Below are 23,492 nucleotides of genomic sequence, written 5' to 3'. Positions count from 1 at the left end.
TATGCAACCTACGGAATCAGACGAAATAGGTGCATTAATAGGTGTATGCAATTGAGCTCCCTACTAAAACCGATCAAATCGGAGGAGGAATCGGATGACGAAATAAGTAAATCAAACTAAATAGGCGGATGAATCGATGCAAAAAGTTATGCAATCTTCGGAACCAAACGAAATAGGTTGGTTAATCGGGATTTAAAATTGATCAATAGAGACGAAATAGGTGAATTAATAGGTGTATAATATTAAACACCCCAATCGCTCGGAAATCACACTCTCCTTGTTCTTTTATCTTTTATTCCAAAAATTATTACACAATAAAAATTAAAATTAATAAAGGACTTGCTTGTAAACGTAAATAGCAGGCACTCCTTTGTCTTGAGCGTGGTTAAAGCACAGAGAACAGACATCCAAGCGAAAGGTCCCCACTTGGATAAAATTTATGTCAAATTAGTTGGGAAACTATAGTGATGATGTCGCTAAAGGCGCATAAAATTCTACACTAAACTCACAACAGCTAGCTTCTGGCGCTAGCATAACGGTTACAGTCCATATATACTAGCGCCAGAGGAGCCAATGGTTGTCAGTGTGCAAATCAAAAGAATCATTTAGTTGGGAAACTATAGTGGTTGTGACGCTAGCAAATTAGGTGATTTTAATTTGAAATTTTATCCAAGAATTCCCGAAAAATTTGTTCCTGAATGGATGTCTGTTCTCTGTGGTTAAAGCACATCAGAGAACAGACATCCAAGCGAAAGGTCCCCACTTGGATAAAACTTATGTCAAATTAGTTGGGAAACTATAGTGATGATGTCGCTAAAGGCGCATAAAATTCTACACTAAACTCACAACAGCTAGCTTCTGGCGCTAGTATAATGGTTACAGTCCATTAATACTAGCGCCAGAGGAACCAAAGGTTTTCAGTGTGCAAATCAAAAGAATCATTTAGTTGGGAAACTATAGTGGTGGTGACGCTAGCATATTAGGTGATTTTAATTTGAAACTTCATCCAAGAATTCCCGAAAAATTTGTTCCTGAATGGATGTCTGTTCTCTGTGGGGATGCCCTGTCATTAAATACCGTATCATGAACGGAATGATTCGCAAATCGAGACTGGTAGTGAGCCGCAAATTAGAGCTCTAAATCCCCTGAAAACGTTTCCAGTAATTCAATCGGACGCATTTCTCGACGAACCGGATACCAAGAATGCAATAATTTGGACTTTACTTACATTAAATTTTGAATATTTTATCCTCCTGCCTGAGGATATTTGCTTACGTTTCAACCATATTAAATCGTATATTTTAATTTAATGTCCGATATAATCAATAAACATGAAGACTGTTATGTTACATGTGAAACCACAGAGAACAGACATCCAAGCGAAAGGTCCCCACTTGGATAAAATTTATGTCAAATTAGTTGGGAAACTATAGTGATGATGTCGCTAAAGACGCATAAAATTCTACACTAAACTCACAACAGCTAGCTTCTGGCGCTAGCATAACGGTTACAGTCCATATATACTAGCGCCAGGGGAGCCAAAGGTTGGCAGTGTGCAAATCAAAAGAATCATTTAGTTGGGAAACTATAATGGTGGTTGTGTGGACCTGCCAGGTTACACGGGGAGTCTATCAAATATACGTCTTACCTCGTCAGTAGTCCGGGGAGAAAAGAGGACGATTCTACCGTGGAATTTCACAGCATGCTTCGATGCTTGAATTTGCAGCACATCCTAAGATCTACGGAATTTCGTGTCGGAGTTGCTGCTGTGTAACAATCGCGCACATACAGTATGCACTCATTTATTGGTGCAATTGTTGCCTGGTATTTTATACCTGCCACACATCCCCCTTTCACTCCGGTAAAATGTTGTGAAATTGTTGTTAATTCATTTAACTAGTGACTTAATTATTCATCGCTATTTAATCTGTTTACTAAACAATAAATTGTGGATAATATAATATGAAAAATTTGGGCCCGCTGTCAAACCTCCGGGTCATGTTATTTATTGCCTACACTGAGAAAACTGGCTAAATAAATTATATGTGCCTCGCATATAAAATTTTGCAATTAGCTTTCGCACTTAAAATTAATGCCTCACGTCCTTGGATTCTATATTCAACACTTAAAGTACATACATGTGTCTACGCATATAAAGCCTATAAAACCTGCGCATACAATTTATTACAAGGTCGTATATAACGTTTAAGAGCATTACAAATATGTTTTAAATGCACACAATATAAATTTGATAGCTTCAAGTAGTTCATTTTTATTAAAAGAAGTTATAAAAATATTCTCAAATTTTACTCAATATTTAAAAAAATCTACCAATTAGTCAACAATTTTTATTGATTTACAGAAAACGTATGACACATTTACTTCATCGTGTACGAGAACTGAATATTCTGTCGAAATGTCAGCATATTCATCAACTGGATTTGTACTTCTTGTTTTATCCGTTTTATCCTCGTGTAATGATCTGAAACGTGTAAAGCTCAAAACTAAATTGTGCTTTTCAGGCACCCTCCAGGCATCTCTTTTTTCAGGCACCAGGCATTTCAGGATTCCCTCCTCGCCTCGGTTACTTGTTTTAATTGTAACCCTGTAAAAGAAAAAGAAAATATTTGTATTTAAAATTATTTTATTTATTATTAATACCTACAGTTTTCTCAACTATGTGTTGAATCTAATCCTGATTACTTTAGAACTCCTGCATCATATCTTCGTTTTGATAAAGAAAATAAAATATTAAAAATAATCATTTATATAAATATATGCAACCTTACCTTGAAAATATTAAGGAATTCGGCTGACAGTATGAGACTCTGCCCCAACAGCAGCAATGTTCTACAGACTGTCCAGGAATTATGCTACCGGTTCATATACAGTTTAATTTTATTAGCAGTTGAATATACTTTTTTGCTATTCCCCAAAACTAATACGTTGTATTCCACTATCCAATAAGAATTATTATTATGACATTTGCACTTTATTAGAGTAGTCATAGTTTCTATGTTCTATGCTGTTAATTATGAATAGGCGTACATAGATTTTATGTGCGCCTTATTAAACGAGACTCGAAAGTTTTATATGTGAGTTGCATATAAAACTAATTGATGGTTTGATTTCAGTGTAGGGGTGGGTGTGGCCATCAAGCTCACACATTTTCCTTGCACTTCTCACCAGTACTAAACTTTTGACTCTGGCACCCACCATGACCACTCCGCTTTCCTTATAACGATCGGAAAGGCGCACGATTTACTCCCACATAAAAAAGATACAGCACAATACTTAGTCCTGAAAATCATCCGTTATCATGTCACATAACATGTAAGATGTAACAATGCTGAAATTTCCCTTTCTGGGATGCCAACGTTGCGTTCAAAGGCTTGTAATATTTCTGGCTAATTCATCATATCAAAGTGATCCGTCTATTCGATATCCGCCTTTGTTGGACGACTTTAACATTATACTAATCATGTTACCCACTTAATGACCGGATGGGGCAAAACTTCAACTTAATTCCGAATTAATTACAGACGAATTTTCCTATCATGTGATGAATAAGGTAAACCACTCCTACGACCTGAACATTCCCCAATTGCTGTTTAATGATAATATTCACGTTGTTGCATGTGTCATTGCTCTTCAGTGGTCTGTCGGGAATATGCATAGCATCGCAAATAAGCTTAACCGACATCCGATATTTTTGCAAGGTCCAACTCAGTGAGATTTTTACAATTTATAAGCGCACATAGGCATTGATCCAAATATCCATTGGGCAGCTTTCGTAAATTGTAGATAAGGCATCCATGCAAACTTTGATCATGTGGTAATTTTGTCGGCCTTCATTTAATGCTATCGCGCACATGAATCCTATCAGCTTGTTTGAAACCATACGATTATTCATGTCTCCCGAAAATAGATGATTTGGATCGAATTCGCACACTTCATTTAGGGTTTCCAATCATGCGACACTCAACCAAGATTAGCACTCCGTCAAGGCATCGAAAATTTTCCATAAGATGTTTCATGTGGAAAACAGTTACCTGATCCTTTCTTATTTCGCCAATCAGCCCTTTTAGAATTGTGCTACTTCGAATCTCATTTCCTTTAAACTTCATCAACATAGTCAGCAAATCCAAAAACATATGTATCTCCTCATCCAACAACACATTGCAATGTTTAAACTATGATACGCACAACAGAATGGAAGCGGTCAGAGCTCGTAGAACACCCCTAAAGGTTTGCCCAAGGTACCCGCTATTGGGCCTGAAATCTTCCTAGCAATGCTCAGTAACACGCCGGCTCATCTGAATATTGCCGTTCAAACTATTCAACTCGACACTGTTGAATTCAAACGAATTTCAATACTATAAGCAAACTTTCACCTTTGTCGATTCGTTCGCACACCGATGTTACTCAAACGCACTTTGCAAGGCATGTTCCACTGAAGGCGGCAAATAAATTCAATATGCGCCGAAAAACTGCATCTTGTTTAGCAGTGTCAACCACATCCTCCAACGAATTGCGTATTTCGTCACAATCGCTCAAGCATATGGATGAACACAAACGTCCCACACAAAACCAACCAAGTCGACAGCATTCATCGATTCCGATGCTGATATTTAGCTCCATCGCTCCATGTAGGTAATCAAACCAATCAACCCGAGCTGCATAAAATCAACACATAGCATCAACTTTATCCGGCTCTCTTGAACCGAGCTCTTTTCATGTGAGGTATGGTTCTGCATTTGACAGCAATCCAGCAATTTTCTTTATTCATCCCGAATGCGACTCACTTCCTCAACATCATTGACGTAATCCTTCAAATCTCACGTTAATTCTAAGATGCTTCAATGAACGTCTCGTTCCATCACTTCTCTACTGTTTTTAATGAACAGAACTTTGATGGGCGTCTCGTTATATGAAGTCTTGTTTATCGATTGATGACTCGAATGTCTCGCCCAATCGAGCTATTGGTTTTTCCTTTTCATTTGGTTTGAACTCAATACTGCTCCGATGGGCGTCTCATTCGGTCCTAGTCGGAACCAAAGGTTCACCGATGGACGTCTCGTAACACCGAACCATCTTCAAGTATCAGCGATACCGCGGTGTACGTCTCGTCACATCTATCCGCAGCGACAAATTACTATGCTGCACAGCGTCAACGCAAGTCGCCGGCGTTGGTTAAAATGACACAGCAAGCGTTGCATTAACAACGCAAGCAACGCTAGTTAAGAAAATTTGATTTAAAGAAAATCAAACGTGTTTGATAAAACTCCCTGCATATTTTCATTTCTTTTCTTCATATGTATCTTAAATTAAGATGCACAGAAGGTCAGAAACCCAACAGGATCGCCATTGTGTGGACCTGCCAGGTTACACGGGGAGTCTATCAAATATACGTCTTACCTCGTCAGTAGTCCGGGGAGAAAAGAGGACGATTCTACCGTGGAATTTCACAGCATGCTTCGATGCTTGAATTTGCAGCACATCCTAAGATCTACGGAATTTCGTGTCGGAGTTGCTGCTGTGTAACAATCGCGCACATACAGTATGCACTCATTTATTGGTGCAATTGTTGCCTGGTATTTTATACCTGCCACACAGTGGTGACGCTAGCATATTAGGTGATTTTAATTTGAAATTTTATCCAAGAATTCCCGAAAAATTTGTTCCTGAATGGATGTCTGTTCTCTGTGGTGAAACCACAGAGAACAGACATCCAAGCGAAAGGTCCCCACTTGGATAAAACTTATGTCAAATTAGTTGGGAAACTATAGTGATGATGTCGCTAAAGGCGCATAAAATTCTACACTAAACTCACAACAGCTAGCTTCTGGCGCTAGCATAACGGTTACAGTCCATATATACTAGCGCCAGAGGAGCCAAAGGTTGTCAGTGTGCAAATCAAAAGAATCATTTAGTTGGGAAACTATAGTGGTGGTGACGCTAGCATATTAGGTGATTTTAATTTGAAATTTTATCCAAGAATTCCCGAAAACTTTGTTCCTGAATGGATGTCTGTTCTCTGTGTTTAAACCATATAAAGTCGTGATTGACTTTATATTCAAATTTACGATCTCATCCCATGATAAATTTCTGATATTAAATGAATTTAAATATTGAAAGTAGACTGAACTATCATCCTGCTTGAGTAATTCTTAGAGTGTCTAAAATATTCGCGTAGACGAACGTAAGCTGCTGCTGTTATATCTTTTAGCGTGCTTATACCACAGAGAACAGACATCCATTCAGGAACAAATTTTTCGGGAATTCTTGGATAAAATTTCAAATTAAAATCACCTAATATGCTAGCGTCACCACCACTATAGTTTCCGAACTAAATGATTCTTTTGATTTGGACACTGACAACCTTTGGCTCCTCTGGCGCTAGTATATATGGACTGTAACCGTTATGCTAGCGCCAGAAGCTAGCTGTTGTGAGTTTAGTGTAGAATTTTATGCGCCTTTAGCGACATCATCACTATAGTTTCCCAACTAATTTGACATAAGTTTTATCCAAGTGGGGACCTTTTGCTTGGATGTCTGTTCTCTGTGCTTATACCTTACCTTACATACTAAATTACTTTGATCTGTCAAAAACAAACTACCGTTATAATTCTCTCTGTAATTCAATCGAAACCACGCGGAAAATAAAAACGTTTCACAATGTTAAGTGATTTCTTTTGCTATTAAAAGTTTCTGTCCGCCCGATTACAACAACTGACGCCGAGGATGGCTACTTCGCGGACAAGTGCGGATGCGGATGCCGCAGTTGGTGTGATTCCAGCTGGAATGCAGTCGACATTTACAATCGAACCATTCGATCGGCATAAAATGAAGTGGTCGCGTTGGGTAGAGCGACTTGAAGGTGCATTTCTTTTGTTCGGAGTTGGCGCTAATGCCACAGAGAACAGACATCCAAGCAAAAGGTCCCCACTTGGATAAAACTTATGTCAAATTAGTTGGGAAACTATAGTGATGATGTCGCTGAAGGCGCAGAAAATTCTACACTAAACTCACAACAGCTAGCTTCTAGCGCTAGTATAACGCTTATTGTCCATATATACTAGCGCCAGAGGAGCCAAAGGTTGTCAGTGTGCAAATCAAAAGAATCATTTAGTTGGGAAACTATAGTTGTGGTGACGTTAGCATATTAGGTGATTTTAATTTGCAATTTTATCCAAGAATTACCGAAAAATTTGTTCCTGAATGGATGTCTGTTCTCTGTGACGCTAGCATATTAGGTGATTTTAATTTGAAATTTTATCCAAGAATTCCCGAAAAATTTGTTCCTGAATGGATGTCTGTTCTCTGTGGTTTAAGCACTTCTTCCAGACGCTGCAAGTGAACCTCATCATTTGGTCCTGTAATTCGAATGTCGTCCAGAAACACCGTAACGCCAGGTATGCCGTTCAACACCCAAATCGCAGGTGCCGAACTCACTCCATACATCAATCGTGTAGGCCTGTACAACCCCATATGCGTACTCAACGTAAGAATTTCTTGAAATTCTGAATCAACCTCCAACTGCAAATACGCCTGCGAAAGATCAATTTTCGAAAACTTCTCACCTCCTGCCACATTAGCAAACAGTTCTTCGACGGTGGGCAGGGGATGGTCATCGACCGCAATATTGGGATTTACCGTTAGTTTGTAATCGCCACAAAGACGCACTTTATTGTTAAGCTTCATTACTGGGACTACCGGTGTCGCCCACGCACTGTGATTAACTTTAACGAGCACTCCATTTTCTAGCAAATTGTTGATCTCACTTTCGACTGCATTACGTATAAAAAACGGTACCGGCCTTGCCTTCATGTATACCGGATGCACATTTGGCTTTAATTGCAATTTAGCCGCAAGTCCGTTAATTTTCCCCATGGACTTATCACACACGTTGTCGTATCTCGCCAATAATCTTTTTACCGCTTCACTAGCACTCGTCGTTGAGCTAGCCGAAATCGTATACACATCTTCGTAAAATTTACCCAAATCGGTTTTTAGCACTTTCATCCAGCTTCTTCCCAGCAAAGGATGCTTTTTATTCTCTGCAACGTACAACGAAAGCTGGTAGTCTGCACCACGATATCGAACAGTAACTAGGCACATACCGCAAATTTGGATCGAGTTTCCACTGTAGCTCACTAATTCCAAATCGGGCGGTAGCAATTTCGTAGACGGAAAGTACTTTTCTTTAACGGCAGCACTCATGATAGCAACTGGAGAGCCACTGTCGATTTCAAAATTCACCTGCATTTTATTCACGTTCAGCTTCAGCCAAAATTTATCAGCTTTACTTTTAAAATCGATCGCGCTATCAACACCACAGATTTCTGCCGTAGTAACTGCAGTGTTATGTACGTCACTCTCTTCCATTTGGTTAGCATCACTTTTCCTGTCACCTTTCTTTTTCAAGCACACTTTCTGTATATGTCCCGTCATTTTACAGAAATCACAAGCCGACTTTATGTACGGACACTTGTTAGCTAAATGCTCCGCACTGCCGCATCGATAACAGGCCTTTTTATTCGAATCAGGTTTCGCCATAACCTTACTTGCTGTATTCGCTTTTTTTGCTCTGTATTTCGCATGTTTTGTTGCCGGGTGCTCAACCAAATTTAATTCAGGCCTACTCTGCCGTGAGTGAATTTCTTGACCACCTTTTACCGATAACTCCATCGACACTGCAATTTCGTGAGCCCGTTCGAGAGTTAGTCCACGCACTTCCAACAAACGCGACTGTATTTTGCAGTCCTTCATCCCGAACACAAACTGATTCCGTAAAGCAGTATTTAAGTATTGTCCGAAATTACACGTAATAGCCAACTTTCGCAAAGCAATGAGGTAATCATCGATTGATTCCTCGGCACGTTCGTCGCCTTGTGTACGGCACTTGAACCGAAAGTTTTCTAAAATTTCTAATGGCTCCGGATTGAAATGGTTTTCCAGCAGTTGCACTATCTCCACAGAGAACAGACATCCAAGCGAAAGGTCCCCACTTGGATAAAACTTATGTCAAATTAGTTGGGAAACTATAGTGATGATGTCGCTAAAGACCCCTAAAATTCTACACTAAACTCACAACAGCTAGCTTCTGGCGCTAGCATAACGGTTACAGTCCATATATACTAGCGCCAGAGGAGCCAAAGGTTGTCAATGTGCAAATCAAAAGAATCATTTAGTTGGGAAACTATAGTGGTGGTGACGCTAGCATATTAGGTGATTTTAATTTGAAATTTTATCCAAGAATTCCCGAAAAATTTGTTCCTGAATGGATGTCTAGTTTCCCAACTAAATGATTCTTTTGATTTGCACACTGACAACCTTTGGCTCCTCTGGCGCTAGTATATATGGACTGTAACCGTTATGCTAGCGCCAGAAGCTAGCTGTTGTGAGTTGAGTGTAGAATTTTATGCGTCTTTAGCGACATCATCACTATAGTTTCCCAACTAATTTGACATAACCCAGGTAACCAATAAGCATTTCCAATGCAATTTAACTGCAAGCCAATAAGCATTTAAGTTGCCTTAAATACTACTTAAATGCTATTTTGGCAAAATATGCGGCTACTTTACTGCTAGCCTTCTTATAGTGCTGACAATGCTTATTTGCAGCTAGTTACCGACAAGAAGTATTTAAATAGAATTGAGGATGCCAATTTACAACAGTTATGCAGTCAAAAGGCTGATAAACAACCACCTGCAGTATAAAACGCCAGGGATGCTAATAAACGATTGATTTACTGCTTATACTAATGCTTATTGGTTACCTGGGAAGTTTTATCCCAGTGGGTAGAGTGACTATATACAGAGTGGCGACAAGTCATCCCAAATGTATGCAATGCGGTTTTTCCAAGGTTTTTCTTTCTCTTTCCTGCATACGCGTTGGATAGGTCGTATGCTCGATTGGAATGACACTGACAGATAATTATCATTCCAATTTTGACATTGTCGCCACTCTGTATACAGTCACTCTACCAGTGGGGACCTTTCGCTTGGATGTGTGTTCTCTGTGGTATTACCTTACTTTTAACACAGCTTTTAATTAGAGTGACTATATACAGAGTGGCGCCAAGTCATCCCAAATGTATGCAATGCGGTTTATCCTATAGGTTTTTCTTTCTCTTTCCTGCATACACGTTGGATAGGTTGTCTGCTCGATTGGAATGACACTGACAGATAATTATCATTCCAATTTTGACATGAAGTAATTTGCGGTTTCGTCACCAACGAGAATGACATTTGCTGAGGATCGCTTATGTAGGAGTGAGAGGGGAGCAAAGAGTGGAGGAGAGGATCCGGGAGTTTGGAATTTGATGTTGTTGATATTACTCCTACTGCAAACAGCTTCAGCGAGGGCCTCAGCTAATGTCAAAAAATCTTTATATGTGTGCGTGGTGGAATACTTCATTGTCGCCACTCTGTATATAGTCACTCTACTTTTAATGTACATTGAGTATATCGATCTGATATATAGATCCAAAAGTATCGATTTTTTCAATACCGATACAGTATCGCCTGATGCTAAACGAATTCGCGATGACGGCATTAAAAAAGTAGATTTCGTAGGCTGCTCGCACTTACAGGAAATCTCGTGCCGAACTGTCAACGTGTGCGTGATGACAAAAGCAAAAATATTTCCCTTTCTTTTTTTCTCACGCAAAACCCTGAACAATATTAGCAACGCCGTCATAGCGAATAATAATTTTAACGCGAAGTGGTTTTTCACGTTTTTATCCTCAGATTTTATAATTTATTTGTAGAAGTTAGAGGCCAAAAGCATGTCAGAACAACAGGTAAGTAGCTATAAGATGATTAAAGCTTGGTATAGAACATTTTTCTAATATTTGAAATTATTTCCGGTTTTTAGAAGCAGTTGATTGCGTCTCACAATACAAATATTCTATTATGCAGCATTCCCAACAAAAACAAAATCCACAAACCGCAAAGTTGTAGTAACAAAACATTTGAACAGGCTTATCGTGACGCCCTCGAACAATTGAATGCAGCCGCGGTTAATGTATCTGGGAACAAACAATGTCATGAGAGAAAGGCGAAATTACAGCACGTCAATTCTATATACAATGCAGAAAATCCAGCAACTTCTGTTATAAACAGAAACCCATCCATAAAGAATTTTCATTCCTCAAGAGTAATTTTTTTAGTCGGATATGTTAATGTTAAGTACAAAAAATTGCTTTCTAGGAACAATATACAACTACTATCTATAACATCAACACTATCAATTTGGTAGAGATGTTAAAACAGCGAGAACGTAATATTGGAACATCTGATAAACAATTTGAAAAGCCAGTTCCGGTTTCACCAGGGAATAAGTTAAAGTTTATTGAAGAAAGTAGCAAATATCGTCAGACTTTTTCAAATGCTTTTGCAAACCATTTATTGGAGCAAACAAAAAATGCTGTTTATCAGGTAAGCATCATCGAATCAGCATTTAATCATCATCTAAATGAATATTTGGAAGTTTTGGAGCTAACTACTCATTGATTTTAACGTGATATATTTCTTGTAAATGAACTTTTTAACCGACGGCCTGTTAAAAATAAATCTCCATTTCAGGCAACATTTTTGATCTCTAAGAATATGTAGGGTAGGACGGGGCAAAGTGTGTCAATGAAATTTTCTAAGTCCTATAATATTATTCCAAGTTTGGAATACTTTTCTATCAAACATCTTATCAGTACCTTGTTCTACCAGGGATAAATAATAACCAACAAGTTATGAGTGTCTATTTTAAAATCATTGAAATTTTTGGCACCGTCGCTTATGCGATACTTTAAAACCGAAAACTGGCTATCATTTGAAAATTCAATGTTTTTGCTCCATATTATAAATAAATTATTTATTTAGGTTTAACGACTGCATAGAAAAGTGATTTACAGGCTATTTATTTGCAAGCAAGCGTTAATTTGCATATTTGTTCAAATAACATGCTTCGGGGCAAAGTGTGTCACAGTAGTCTGTGGCGAGGGGTGTAAATGTAAAGATAGAAAAATATGGCTTTGAATACGTTTTAAAAATCTACTGTTTAATCTAGATTACCTATATGGCATAAGTATGTATAAATTAACAACGATTGAGAAAAGAACGCATGCGCTGCTAAATACAACAAGCGATAAAATGCTCAAAACAACGTGTCGAAATACTATTCTCGGAGTCGATCTACCAGCTAACTACCGGCTTAGAATATGTTGCTTCATACGACAAGCTTACTTCGGCAACCAACCCGATTATATTCAACAGCTCCTGCAACCTGGACAGCAGCAACGTACGCGATGTCTCATCATTCCTAGGAATACAACTAGTAGTGGAAAAAGCGTGCTCATATACAGAGCCACATGCTGGAACGCCCAGGTAACCATTAAGCATTAAAATAAGCAGTAAATCAGTCGTTTATTAGCATCCCTGGCGTTTTATACTGCAGGTTGTTGTTTATCAGCTTTTTGACTGCATGCATAACTGTTGCAAATTTGCATCTAAAATTCTATTTAAATTCTTCTTGTTGGCAACTAGCTGCAAATAAGCATTGTCAGCACTATAAGAGGGCTAGCAGTAAAGTAGCCGCATATTTTGCCAAAATAGCATTTAAGTAGCATTTAAGGCAACTTAAATGCTTGTTGGCTTGCTTTTAAATTGCATTGGAAATGCTTATTGGTTACCTGGGCGGTCTCCCAATAGACGCCAAACTAAAGCCAACTATATCGACCTTTAAAAACTTTACAAAAAGATTAGTGTAATTGTTTAATGTTTTTTGATTAGCATTAATTATTAATTTGTGTGTTCGATTTAGTCATCAAGTATCTATTTTCGTTTTTGTGTTCTCCTTGACCTGATATAAAGTTGTAAACTAAAGGTTACCGTAACAAATAAACAAACAAATTACAAATTAAAATATTGAATACACGTTGCGGGAAACTGCAAAACTTGCACTGATTGACTTGAACATGCAACTACAATTGTTTTTCACTATTTTAAATAACTGCTGGATCCTACAAATTTAAACAATTCTATTTAAGAACGTGACACTCTTTGCCCCATTGATTGACACACTTTGCCCCGGTGATTTTTCCGCTACTAGAAAAAAAGGGTCTTTTTCAAAGCTCTTGGAAAAATAGAAAAAACATTTTCTAATGCTCAATATTTCCAAGATTGTTAAGAAAATATCCTAAAATGTTATGCACATAACGCATTGCGGTTATGTAACAATATACCTTGTTACATGTGTTTATGTACATTGAAGTTTAGGTGCAAATTCGGGTTAGCAAATGATACGTTAGAAAAATTTCGAATGAAACGTTGTGTGGGTACGACTTGCACCGTTGCATATAAGTTGAAGCGACACCTAGCGAAGAGTAGTAAAACGTTAGATAAGACAGAATCCACAATGTTACTTGACGGTATACATTGAGGCGCATTTCTGCCACGTTGTACCGACGTTATGGCATCATTCGGGAAAGTTCTAGAAATTTCCCATATAGTATCTATACCTATAAAGAAGGATTTCTGTCTGTCTGTCTGTCTGTCTGTCTGTCCTGTGTTCCTTATAGAATCAAAAACTACTGAACCAATCGGCGTGAAAATTTGCATGTAGAGGTTTTTGGGGCCAGGAAAGGTTTTAGTGATGGTTAGAGACCCCTCCCCCCACTAAGAGGGGGGGCTCCCATATAAATGAAACACAAATTTCTGCATAACTCGAGAACTAATCAAGCAAATCGAACCAAATTTGGCATGTGGGTGTTTTCGGTGACAAGAATTTATTCTAGGGTAATTTGAGATCCCCCCTTCTTTATAAGGGGAATTATAACTCCTCTCCCCTTTAAGAGGGGGGGGTTTCCATACAAATTTCCTCATAACTCGAGAACTAATCAAGCAAATGGAACCAAATTTGGCATGTGAAGGTTTTCGAGGGCAAGAAAATTTTCTATGTTGAATTTAGACCCCACCTCACTTTAAGAGGGGGGGCTCCTGTATAAATGAAATACCAATTTCCTCATAACTCGAGAACTAATCAAGCAAATGGAACCAAATTTGGCATGTGTGTGTTTTTGAAGACAAAATTTTTTTCTATGATGAATTGGGACCCCTCCCCACTTTAAGAGGGGGGGGGGGCTCCTATACAAACGAAATACAAATTTCCTTATAACTCGAGAGCTAATCCAGCAAATGGAACCAAATTTGGCATGTAGGTGTTTTTGGAGGCAAGAATGTTTTCTATGATGAATAAGAACCTCTCCCCACGTTAGGAGGGGGGGCTCCTATACAAATGAAATACAAATTTCCTCATAACTCGAGAACTAATCAAGCAAATAGAACCAAATTTGGCATGTGGGTGTTTTCGGTGACAAGAATTTATTCTATGGTAAATTGAGACCCCTCCCTCTTTATAAGGGGAATTGTAACTCCTCTCCCCTTTAAGAGGGGGGGCTTCCATACAAATTTCCTCATAACTCGAGAACTAATCAAGCAAATGGAACCAACTTTGGCATGTGAAGGTTTTCGAGGGCAAGAAAATTTTCTACGGTGAATTAGGACCCCTCCCCACTCTAAGAGGGGGGGCTCCTGTACAAATGAAATACAAATTTCCTCCTAACTCGAGAACTAATCAAGCAAATAGAACAACATTTGGCAAGTGGGTGTTTTTTTTGGTGACAAGAATTTATTCTATGGTGAATTGAGACCCCTCCCCTCTTTATAAGAGGAATTATAACTCCTCTCCCCTTTAAGAGGGGGGACTTCCATACAAATTTCCTCATAACTCGAGAACAAATCAAGCAAATGCAACCAAATTTGGCATGTGAAGGTTTTCGAGAGCAAGAAAATTTTCTATGGTGAATTAGGACCCCTCCCCACTTTAAGAGGAGGGGCTCCTGTACAAATGAAATACAAATTTCCTCATAACTCGAGAACTAATCAACCGAATTGAACCAAATTTGGCATGTGTGTGTTGTTGGAGACAATTTTTTTTTCAATGATGAATTGGGACCCCTCCCCACTTTAGGAGGGGGGGGGGGTCCTATACAAACGAAATACAAATTTCCTCATAACTCGAGAACTAATCCAGCAAATGGAACCAAATTTGGCGTGTAAGTGTTTTTGGAGGCAAGAGTTTTTTCTGTGATGAATTAGGACCTCTTCCCACATTAGGAAGGGGGGCTCCCATACAAATGAAATACAAATTTCCCCATAATTCGAGAACTAATCAAGCAAATGGAACCATATTTGGCATGTGGGTGTTTTTGGAGGCAACCATTTTTCCCATGATGAATTAGGACTTCTTACCTTTTTAGGAGGGGGGGGGCTCCCATTCATACGAAATACAAATTTGCTCCTAACTTTAGAACTAATCAAGCAAATGGAACCAAATTTGGCATGTGAGAGTTTTAGATGGCAGAATTTTTTTTCTGTGGTGTATTACGACCCCTTTCCCTTTTAAGAGGGTGGGCTCCCATACAAATGAAATACAAATTTCCTTATAATTTGAGTACTAATCAAGCAAATGGAACCAAATTTAGCATGTAGGAGATTTTTGAGTCTTGAATTTATTTTATGATAGTTAGAGACCTCTCACCCCTGTGGTAGGGGGATATGGACTCTCATACAAATAAAACAGAAATTTTTGCGAAACTCAAAAACTAATCCAACTCGAGAAATTCGAGACTCTTCCATAAAACATTAATCAATAACAAGACCACAAAAACTATCTATAGTAACACTAGATCATTCAGGACGAGCCGGTCGCGAGTGTTGCCGGTGACCCGCCGTCGGAAGCGCCGCCCACTGGGGGGCTTGCAAAACTCGAAAAGTGACAAAGATCATCCGAGATTCATGATTTATGTACAACACAGGTTAATTTGTGGCAATACGAAGTTTGTCGGGTCAGCTAGTTATTAATAAACAGATAGGTATATACTGCCGGTGGAAGCATAACTGTCCCATGTTACATTTGGTCATTTTCGACATTTTGTTGTCAAACGTTATAATTATATATGTATTTTTATAATATGAATCGAAAACATGGTGTTTATACTAGAAAAACTCGAAAAAATTTGAAAACAATTTGTCCCACTGGAAAAATGGACGCATATTTATCTCGCTGCATATACCTTTTCATATAAAATGTTTTCAAGCTGTATACAAAATTGAGTGAAGTTTTTCAACATTACCTATCAACATTATCATAATAACATCAAATCTAAATAATTTTAGAAAAATCAGTTTTTCAACTTTGAGTGCGATTTTCTCATTTTCGTGTTTTGTAACATGGGACAGATATGCTTCCAGCGGCAGTATAGGTACATAAAAAACGACCAATCAGAACACAGCACGAGAATACCTTTCGATCACTTGTGAGTTGGAAAACGTGATCGACTCTTTCACTTTGGTGGAGACGTACTCGAGTTAAGTTCGCTTTTTGTTCGAGCAGTGATTTTAAAAGCTATTAGTTAACGCGCGTGTAGTGTGCATCTGTGCTGAACAGATTGTAAGTTTAAAGAAAAAGTGTGATTAGATGAAATATTGGACGCTCAAAATGGACTTTAACTTAGTTTTTTTGATTCATTGCAGTGCGCGTTCGAATTAGGTTCGACTTGAAGAAATAAGTCAGTTTGTAATTTAAATTTGTGCGATTCAGGTAAGACTCAAATGTATTAAGCGTAAAGTGAAAAATTAACGCGAGTGCGTTGAATAGGTACACCCACCAATTCAACGTGGGTGCAAATCTAGGTTTGGAACTCGAGGGTGGATTGTGGTCGTGCTGTTTGGCAAGCCGCTGGTTCTCCACCGACAGTATTCCGGGGACGCATCTACCCCAAAGGATTTTGGCCGTCGTCAACATCGGCCGCGGTGCCGCCACCCAGCATTTACGATCTGCAACTGATACAACTGCTCGCCTAGAAACCACGTGGAGAGATCTCGACCACCGTTGGACTCCTGTTATTCCGTCCACGAAAGCAAGTAAGCGCACTTGAGCTCAAAAGAACGAAAGAATTGAAAGTGGTTAGAAGTAAAGTACAAGATAGTTAGTGGCGCCAAATCGAAAAATTTAGAGTGAATAAACGAAAGTATAGTCGGGAAAACTAGAAAGACATTTTGGTCGGCTTAATGGTTAACTATTATTCGTTCGGTTCGATAAACATAACGATGGTGCGCCTCCATTAAGGTGATAAAAGTAAACGTGATTCTGATTTGATCTGTGTTCAGTATACGATCTTCGTAGTAATTTGGTAGGCTTTGTGGTCTGAATTCTGCTACAGCCGCCCGATGGTAAGAGTCTCTGGCCGGACATTGACGTGCTCTAGTGGCCTTCTCTGTTTCAGGTAAATGGCGCTCAAGTCACTAGAGATGCTGTAACTGCCACAGAGTTCCGAATACGAACGATTTGAGTTTGTACAAACGAAAGGCGAAGTTACAGTTAAAATACAGATATTTTTTAATCTAGCACAGTTTGAGCTTAAGTGACACTCTTTGCCCCGTCTTACCCTAATTTGTAATTTATTCATTATTTAACGGAAACCTGTCAGTTACATAAAACTTTTACTCAAGTCAAAGACTTGAGAACAAAAAAACAATTTGAAAGTTTAAAATTTTTTAAATACCGGCTTTATTATTTTAGTTTAAATTTTTCTTAGATAGGGTCAAAGACGGCAAGTCGCGTTGCCGGCATTAACCCACAGAGAACAGACATCCAAGCAAAAGGTCCCCACTTGGATAAAACTTATGTCAAATTAGTTGGGAAACTATAGTGATGATGTCGCTAAAGGCGCATAAAATTCTACACTAAACTCACAACAGCTAGCTTCTGGCGCTAGCATAACGGTTACAGTCCATATATACTAGCGCCAGAGGAGCCAAAGGTTGTCAGTGTCCAAATCAAAAGAATCATTTAGTTCGGAAACTATAGTGGTGGTGACGCTAGCATATTAGGTGATTTTAATTTGAAATTTTATCCAAGAATTCCCGAAAAATTTGTTCCTGAATGGATGTCTGTTCTCTGTGATTAACCCCTCTAAGGTCTACATCATTTTTAGCACCGCAAAATTCACTAAAATGGCCATAACTTTTTAATTTTTCAATATTTTTTCACCAAATTTGGGAATTTTGCCGAAAATATTTTCTATTTTCATAATATCTATAGATAATGGCCATATGTCATATGGTCCCGGAGTTATTCCGGAGTTCCTTGGGGGACCGAGATATGGCTTTTTTAAATAAAGTTGCCAAATATCTCAAATTTGTTTGAAATCTGTTGATTTTTGTAAACATATCATCGACTGTGGACATATCAGTTACTTTGCCGCAGTTATGAGCCATACTGCGCGCCATCCGGATCCGGGGGGACACTATGAATCCGGAACCGGTTCCCGTAACGGGACATTTCAGTATCAGTAAAGCATGTCGTGTTGTATACCCAAAAACATCAGAACTCGATAAAATAGCGATTGGCGAACATCTCATGTCTTTCAGAGATCATATGGCCGATTCCAGGTCCCGGACAAGTTCCTCCGAAATCCGTTCCGTGCTTGAATCAGAAAAGAAACCCTCCCCGGACCAGGAACCGGTCATACGGCCTCTGAGAGACATGAGATGATCACCAATCGCTATTTTGTCGAATGCTGATGTTTTTTGATATGCGACACGACATGCTTTACTTATGCTGAAATGTCCCGTTACGGGAACCGGTTCCGGATTCATAGGGTCCCCCCGGATCCGGATGGCGCGCAGCATGGATCATAACTGCGGCAAAGTAACTGATATGTCCACAGTCGATGATATGTTTACAAAAATCAACAGATTTCAAACAAATTTTAGATATTTGGCAACTTTATCTAAAAAAGCCATATCTCGGTCCCCCAAGGAACTCCGGAATAACTCCGGGACCATATGACATATGGCCATTATCTATAGATATTATGAAAATAGAAAATATTTTCGACAAAATTCCCAAATTTGGTGAAAAAATATTGAAAAATTAAAAAGTTATGGCCATTTTAGTGAATTTTGCGGTGCTAAAAATGATGTAGACCTTAGAGGGGTTAATGTCGGTGGCCAAATATATTACTAAACATCTAGGGTAGACTGCTGCAGATTGAGACTAGATGTACGTTAAGAAAATTCGATTATTTTTAAATGAATGTAAATAGCGCCCCAAATCTTACTCGAAACATCAAGGAAAGACTTAGTTCCTTATATTCAAGTTGATTTAGAAGAAACTAGATGCATATTTTTTTGTAAACTGAGCGGGTCATAAAGAAATGGCAAAAACAAACTATTGGAAACTTTTTCGAGCCAATATTTTTTTGTTTTCTTTCATGAAACAGTTAAGGATTTTTTTATGTATTTGCATGTAGGAGGCTCTGGGACCGGGAAAGGTTTTTATGATGGTTAGAGATTTCTCCCCCCATTGAGACGAGGGGCTGCCATACAAATGAAACACAAATTTCTGTCTGTCTGTCCGTATGTTCCTTATTGAATCGAAAACTTGTGAACCGATCGGCGTGAACGTTGCACGTAGGGGTTTTTGACGCCGGGGAAGGTTCTTATGATTGTTAGAGACCTCTGCCTCCACTAAGAGGGGGGGCTCCCATACAAATGAAATACAAATTTCTGCATAACTCGAGAACTGATCAAGCAAATGGAACAAAATTTGGCATGTGGGTGTTTTAGGAGACAAGATTTTTTTCTTTGGTGCATTGAGACCCTGCCCTCTTTAGGAGAGGATTTATGACCCCTCTCCCCTTTAGGAGTGGGGGCTCCCATATAAATGAAATACAAACTTGTTCATAACTCCAGAACTAATCAAGCAAATGGAAGCAAATTTGGCATGTGGGTGGTTTTGGTGACAATTTTTTTTCTATGGTGAATTGAGACACCTCCCTTCTTTAGGAGGGGAATTACGCCCCCTCCCCCTATAATAGGGGGCTCCCATACAAATGAAATACAAACTTTCTCATAACTAAAGAACTAATCAAGCAAATGGAACCAAATTTGGCATGTGGGGGATTTTGTAGGCAGGATTTTTTATAATGGTTTGAGACCCCTCACCCCTGTGGTAGGGGAATAAGGACTCTCATCCAAACTAAATAGAAATCTTTGCGTAACTCAAAAACTAATCGAACTCGAGAAATTTTAGACTTCCATAAAACATAACAGACAATAACAAGACCACCAAAAACTGTCTGCAGCACCCCGCAGAAATCACCTCTGTCTAGGTTTATTTGTTTTCCTAGGTATACTGGCCTCTATTACTTTCCTTCAGTTTGGTCCGAACGAGCTACAACGAGTAAGGGAGCATCACTCCGAGGATGGTACTTTCCACGAATAGGTTTTCCGTGAAATGGTACATTCCGCGTAAGGTTTTTCGCAAAATGGTATTCGGCGAAATTTTATACAATCACGGCGAATATTTAAGTCCTATTCACTTTGTTTTATCTGGCTAAGTAACGGAGGGATTGTTTTCTACTTTACTGTGAGTGTTGGATTTAATGTAGACTACTCGCTGGTCGGGTGGATTGCCCGTTGGATAGGGCCGTAAAGTGATACACGCAGAGCAGGTTGGTTGACTGGCTGCCGGTGAAGCTACTTGGTTCGATTTACGAGAAATATTCTTGAGAAATATTCATTCTACTCTTGAGAAAATTCATACTATTTTTCAGAATTGTACACTGGAATTGGATGCAGCGTATAAATCGCGGACACGAGCATTGCAAGCAAACCACAGAGTTACTCTAAATAAACTATATTCATCACGATATTTTGTACATGGGACCATAAAGTATGTTCGCTGAGCACCAATGATGGACTGCGCAAGCCGCCTGCTGTGCACCGCTAACGACGTCAACGCAGACACGAACGAAGCTATCTGCGCGTTCGGCTGCCAGCTAGCGGCTGCTAGTGTTTTTTCCATTAATTGCTGCTTCGCGGTTTTTTTGTTTCCTCCTTCTTCTTCTGCTGTTGCTGGGTTGACGACTGGAACAAAACTAATGAATCGCGTAGCGACGCGCGTTCTTTTATAACAGCAACAGCACCGATAGAGCTGCGTGCTAACGTGCTACTCTGCTGCACTGCGATTGGTTGGCATATGTTCAGTTGGCTTCGCGGCAACTTCTCCCTTCGGCAAAAGGTGGATACGATAGAATCAGTAAGGAGATTATCAAGTATTGGTAATGGTGCTAATTTATGAATGGGTCTTTTATAGGTACCAGATATTGTTTTAACGTCCACAATTCTAACTAAACCATCCCCCCAGGATAAACATTGACTACTGGGCCTAATTTCCAATGTTGAGGCGGCAGATTGTCTTCCTTGAGTAGAACTATTAATCCAGGTTTGACATTGACACGCTGTTTTGTCCACTTACCTCGAACTTGCAATTCTGTCACATACTCTTTAGATCATCTTCTCCGGAAGTGTTCACGTAGCTGTTGGACATATTGCCACCGGGACAATCTATTAGACGCAATTTCATTATATGACGGTTCTGAGATAGCACCAGGGGAACGATTCATAATTAGATCACCAGGGGTTGGAGCTTGGGGATCCTGAGGGTCGTTCGAATGGGCAAATAGAGGCCTGGAATTTAATATTGCTTCTATTTGGCACAAAAGGGTATACAACTCAAATATAGTGAGAGATGCAGATTTGTAAACTCTCTTGATAATCGATTTGACACTTTTTACTCCTGCTTCCCAGAAGCCTCTGATATGTGGGGAATTGGGGGAATTGTTTTCCAAGTTATCTCTTTAATCTGGCAAAGCTCATGCATTATTTTGAGTGACTTCCTTCTGAAACATGACATACAAATCATGTAGCTTTGATCTTGCTCCAGCAAAATTGAGGCCGTTGTCGCTAAATACGGTGCGTGGATAGCCTCTTCTTGATACAAAGCGCTGAAACGCAGCCAAAAATACTTTTGTTGAGAGATCTTCAACTGCCTCAAGGTGTATAGCCCAGTGGCGGCTCGTCCGCATGTTCAACCTGTTCATAAGACAGGCAAACAAAATTCAGCCCGACAAAATTGTTTTCATCATTCGTTCATTATTTCGTTTGCACCAACGCATATGAAATGCAATACGAATTTAGTTTAGTTACGAAGCTGATGAGCAAACCGTTCAACACGATGTTTGAACGTTGCTTTAGAGATCTCAATGCACAAGCATACCAACTCCTTTGGGGCGAACCAATCAGCGGTTGAAAGCCCCATCAAATAGTAAATAATAATAATACCAGCTCCTGGTATTGATTCTTGATACTGAATTAGCGCCAGGAACAATGTATTGGTACGAAGGAGATAAAAAGAGAATGTGAAACAGCTTTTACTCGAAAGCGAGGGCATATTATTGTCTCATTAACTCGTTCATCTTCAGTATTGAACAACTTATTACCACATATCCCTATGGCCTGCGCTTTGATTCCATTTTATTTACTTACGAAGCTAATGAGCAAAACGTTCAACACGACGTCTGAACTTAGCATTAGAGCAGTGGTGGCCATGGTATAAGCATAATGCGGGCTAAATCAAATCTCCTCAATAGGTCCGCGGCCCGAAATGACTTCTAACATTAATAAATTCAACCTATAGTTCCCGTCCACCATCCATCAAATCAGTCCGCGGGCCGCAAGGACCATATTCAAAAGCCGCATGCGGCCCGCGGGCCACAGTTTGGCCATCCCTGCTTTAGAGATTAGCACCAGGAACAATGTGTTGGTACGAAGGGGATTTGAAAATAGAGCGCGGTTGGCAATTTGGCATGCATTATTCGCAAAATTTTCTCATTAACTCGTTCATCTTAACATTGAACAATTTACGCATATTGCTTGTTGCTTATGGTGCGTGTCATCGTGCACGCATCGCTGTAAGGTGGTTATTCTTGAATTTGGTTCAATAGGTAAATTGAACGAAAAGTTTTCGGTTGGTAGTTAAAATTCAGAGACGAGTTTACTGGTAAAGTAAACCGTCGTATTCCGTTGTTATTTAAACAAACAGGGATATTCACGAAGTGCTTACTATGTTGCGTATACGGAGTATTGCGTATTTATACTGCCGCTACTCGCATAACTGTTCCATCTCCATAGAAACTGGAACTGCAATGCGAATTGCGGCAGTATATATAGGAAATACCCCATTTACGCAACATAGCAAGCGCTACGTGAATACCCCTGTTTGTTTAATGATTAAAATATAGAAATGCGATAATAAAAAAGCTGCGTATTAATTTGTATTTTTCACTGGTCGAACAGGTAAGCTAAACCCCCACGAGTCGCCACTGGCATAGCCCTTTAAGCACGAGCCCACACAATTGTGTAGGTGAGACATGAACACTTTTAAAAAACTTTCCTTTCCTCTCTTAACGTCGTACTTTTACATATATGGCACCAATCTCTTGTGTAAACATCGTAACTCGTAGAAAAAATAGAAAATACCCAAAAAGAAGTTTTCCTTTGTGTTTAGATTAATTATTGTCT

At 39.2% G+C, this 23,492-nt stretch overlaps 2 protein-coding genes across 2 annotated transcripts in view; one reads left to right on the top strand and one right to left on the bottom strand.

Moving 5' to 3' along the window:
• Positions 1-2,593: 2,593 nt before the first annotated feature.
• On the bottom strand, positions 2,594-8,772 carry LOC128740105 (uncharacterized protein K02A2.6-like). The gene is made up of 2 exons (XM_053835615.1): positions 7,339-8,772; positions 2,594-2,605 (listed from the first exon to the last, which is right to left on the bottom strand). Exons 1-2 carry the CDS (start codon positions 8,770-8,772, stop codon positions 2,594-2,596), a joined length of 1,446 nt encoding a protein of 481 aa, XP_053691590.1.
• A 1,952-nt stretch (positions 8,773-10,724) lies between these two features.
• Positions 10,725-23,492, top strand: part of LOC128742270 (uncharacterized) — a 135,129-nt gene continuing 122,361 nt past the window's right edge. The window contains exons 1-3 of the mRNA XM_053838575.1: positions 10,725-10,807; positions 10,882-11,163; positions 11,217-11,444. Of these exons, the coding sequence (XP_053694550.1) occupies positions 10,793-10,807; positions 10,882-11,163; positions 11,217-11,444 (525 nt within the window). The 5' untranslated portion in view covers positions 10,725-10,792. The remainder of the gene's footprint in view (positions 10,808-10,881; positions 11,164-11,216; positions 11,445-23,492) is intronic.

This window comes from Sabethes cyaneus, chromosome 3 (assembly GCF_943734655.1).
Source record: "Sabethes cyaneus chromosome 3, idSabCyanKW18_F2, whole genome shotgun sequence".
Taxonomy (NCBI): domain Eukaryota; kingdom Metazoa; phylum Arthropoda; class Insecta; order Diptera; family Culicidae; genus Sabethes; species Sabethes cyaneus.
Note: the sequence above shows the minus strand (reverse complement) of the source record. Positions and strands in the feature narration are given on the sequence as shown.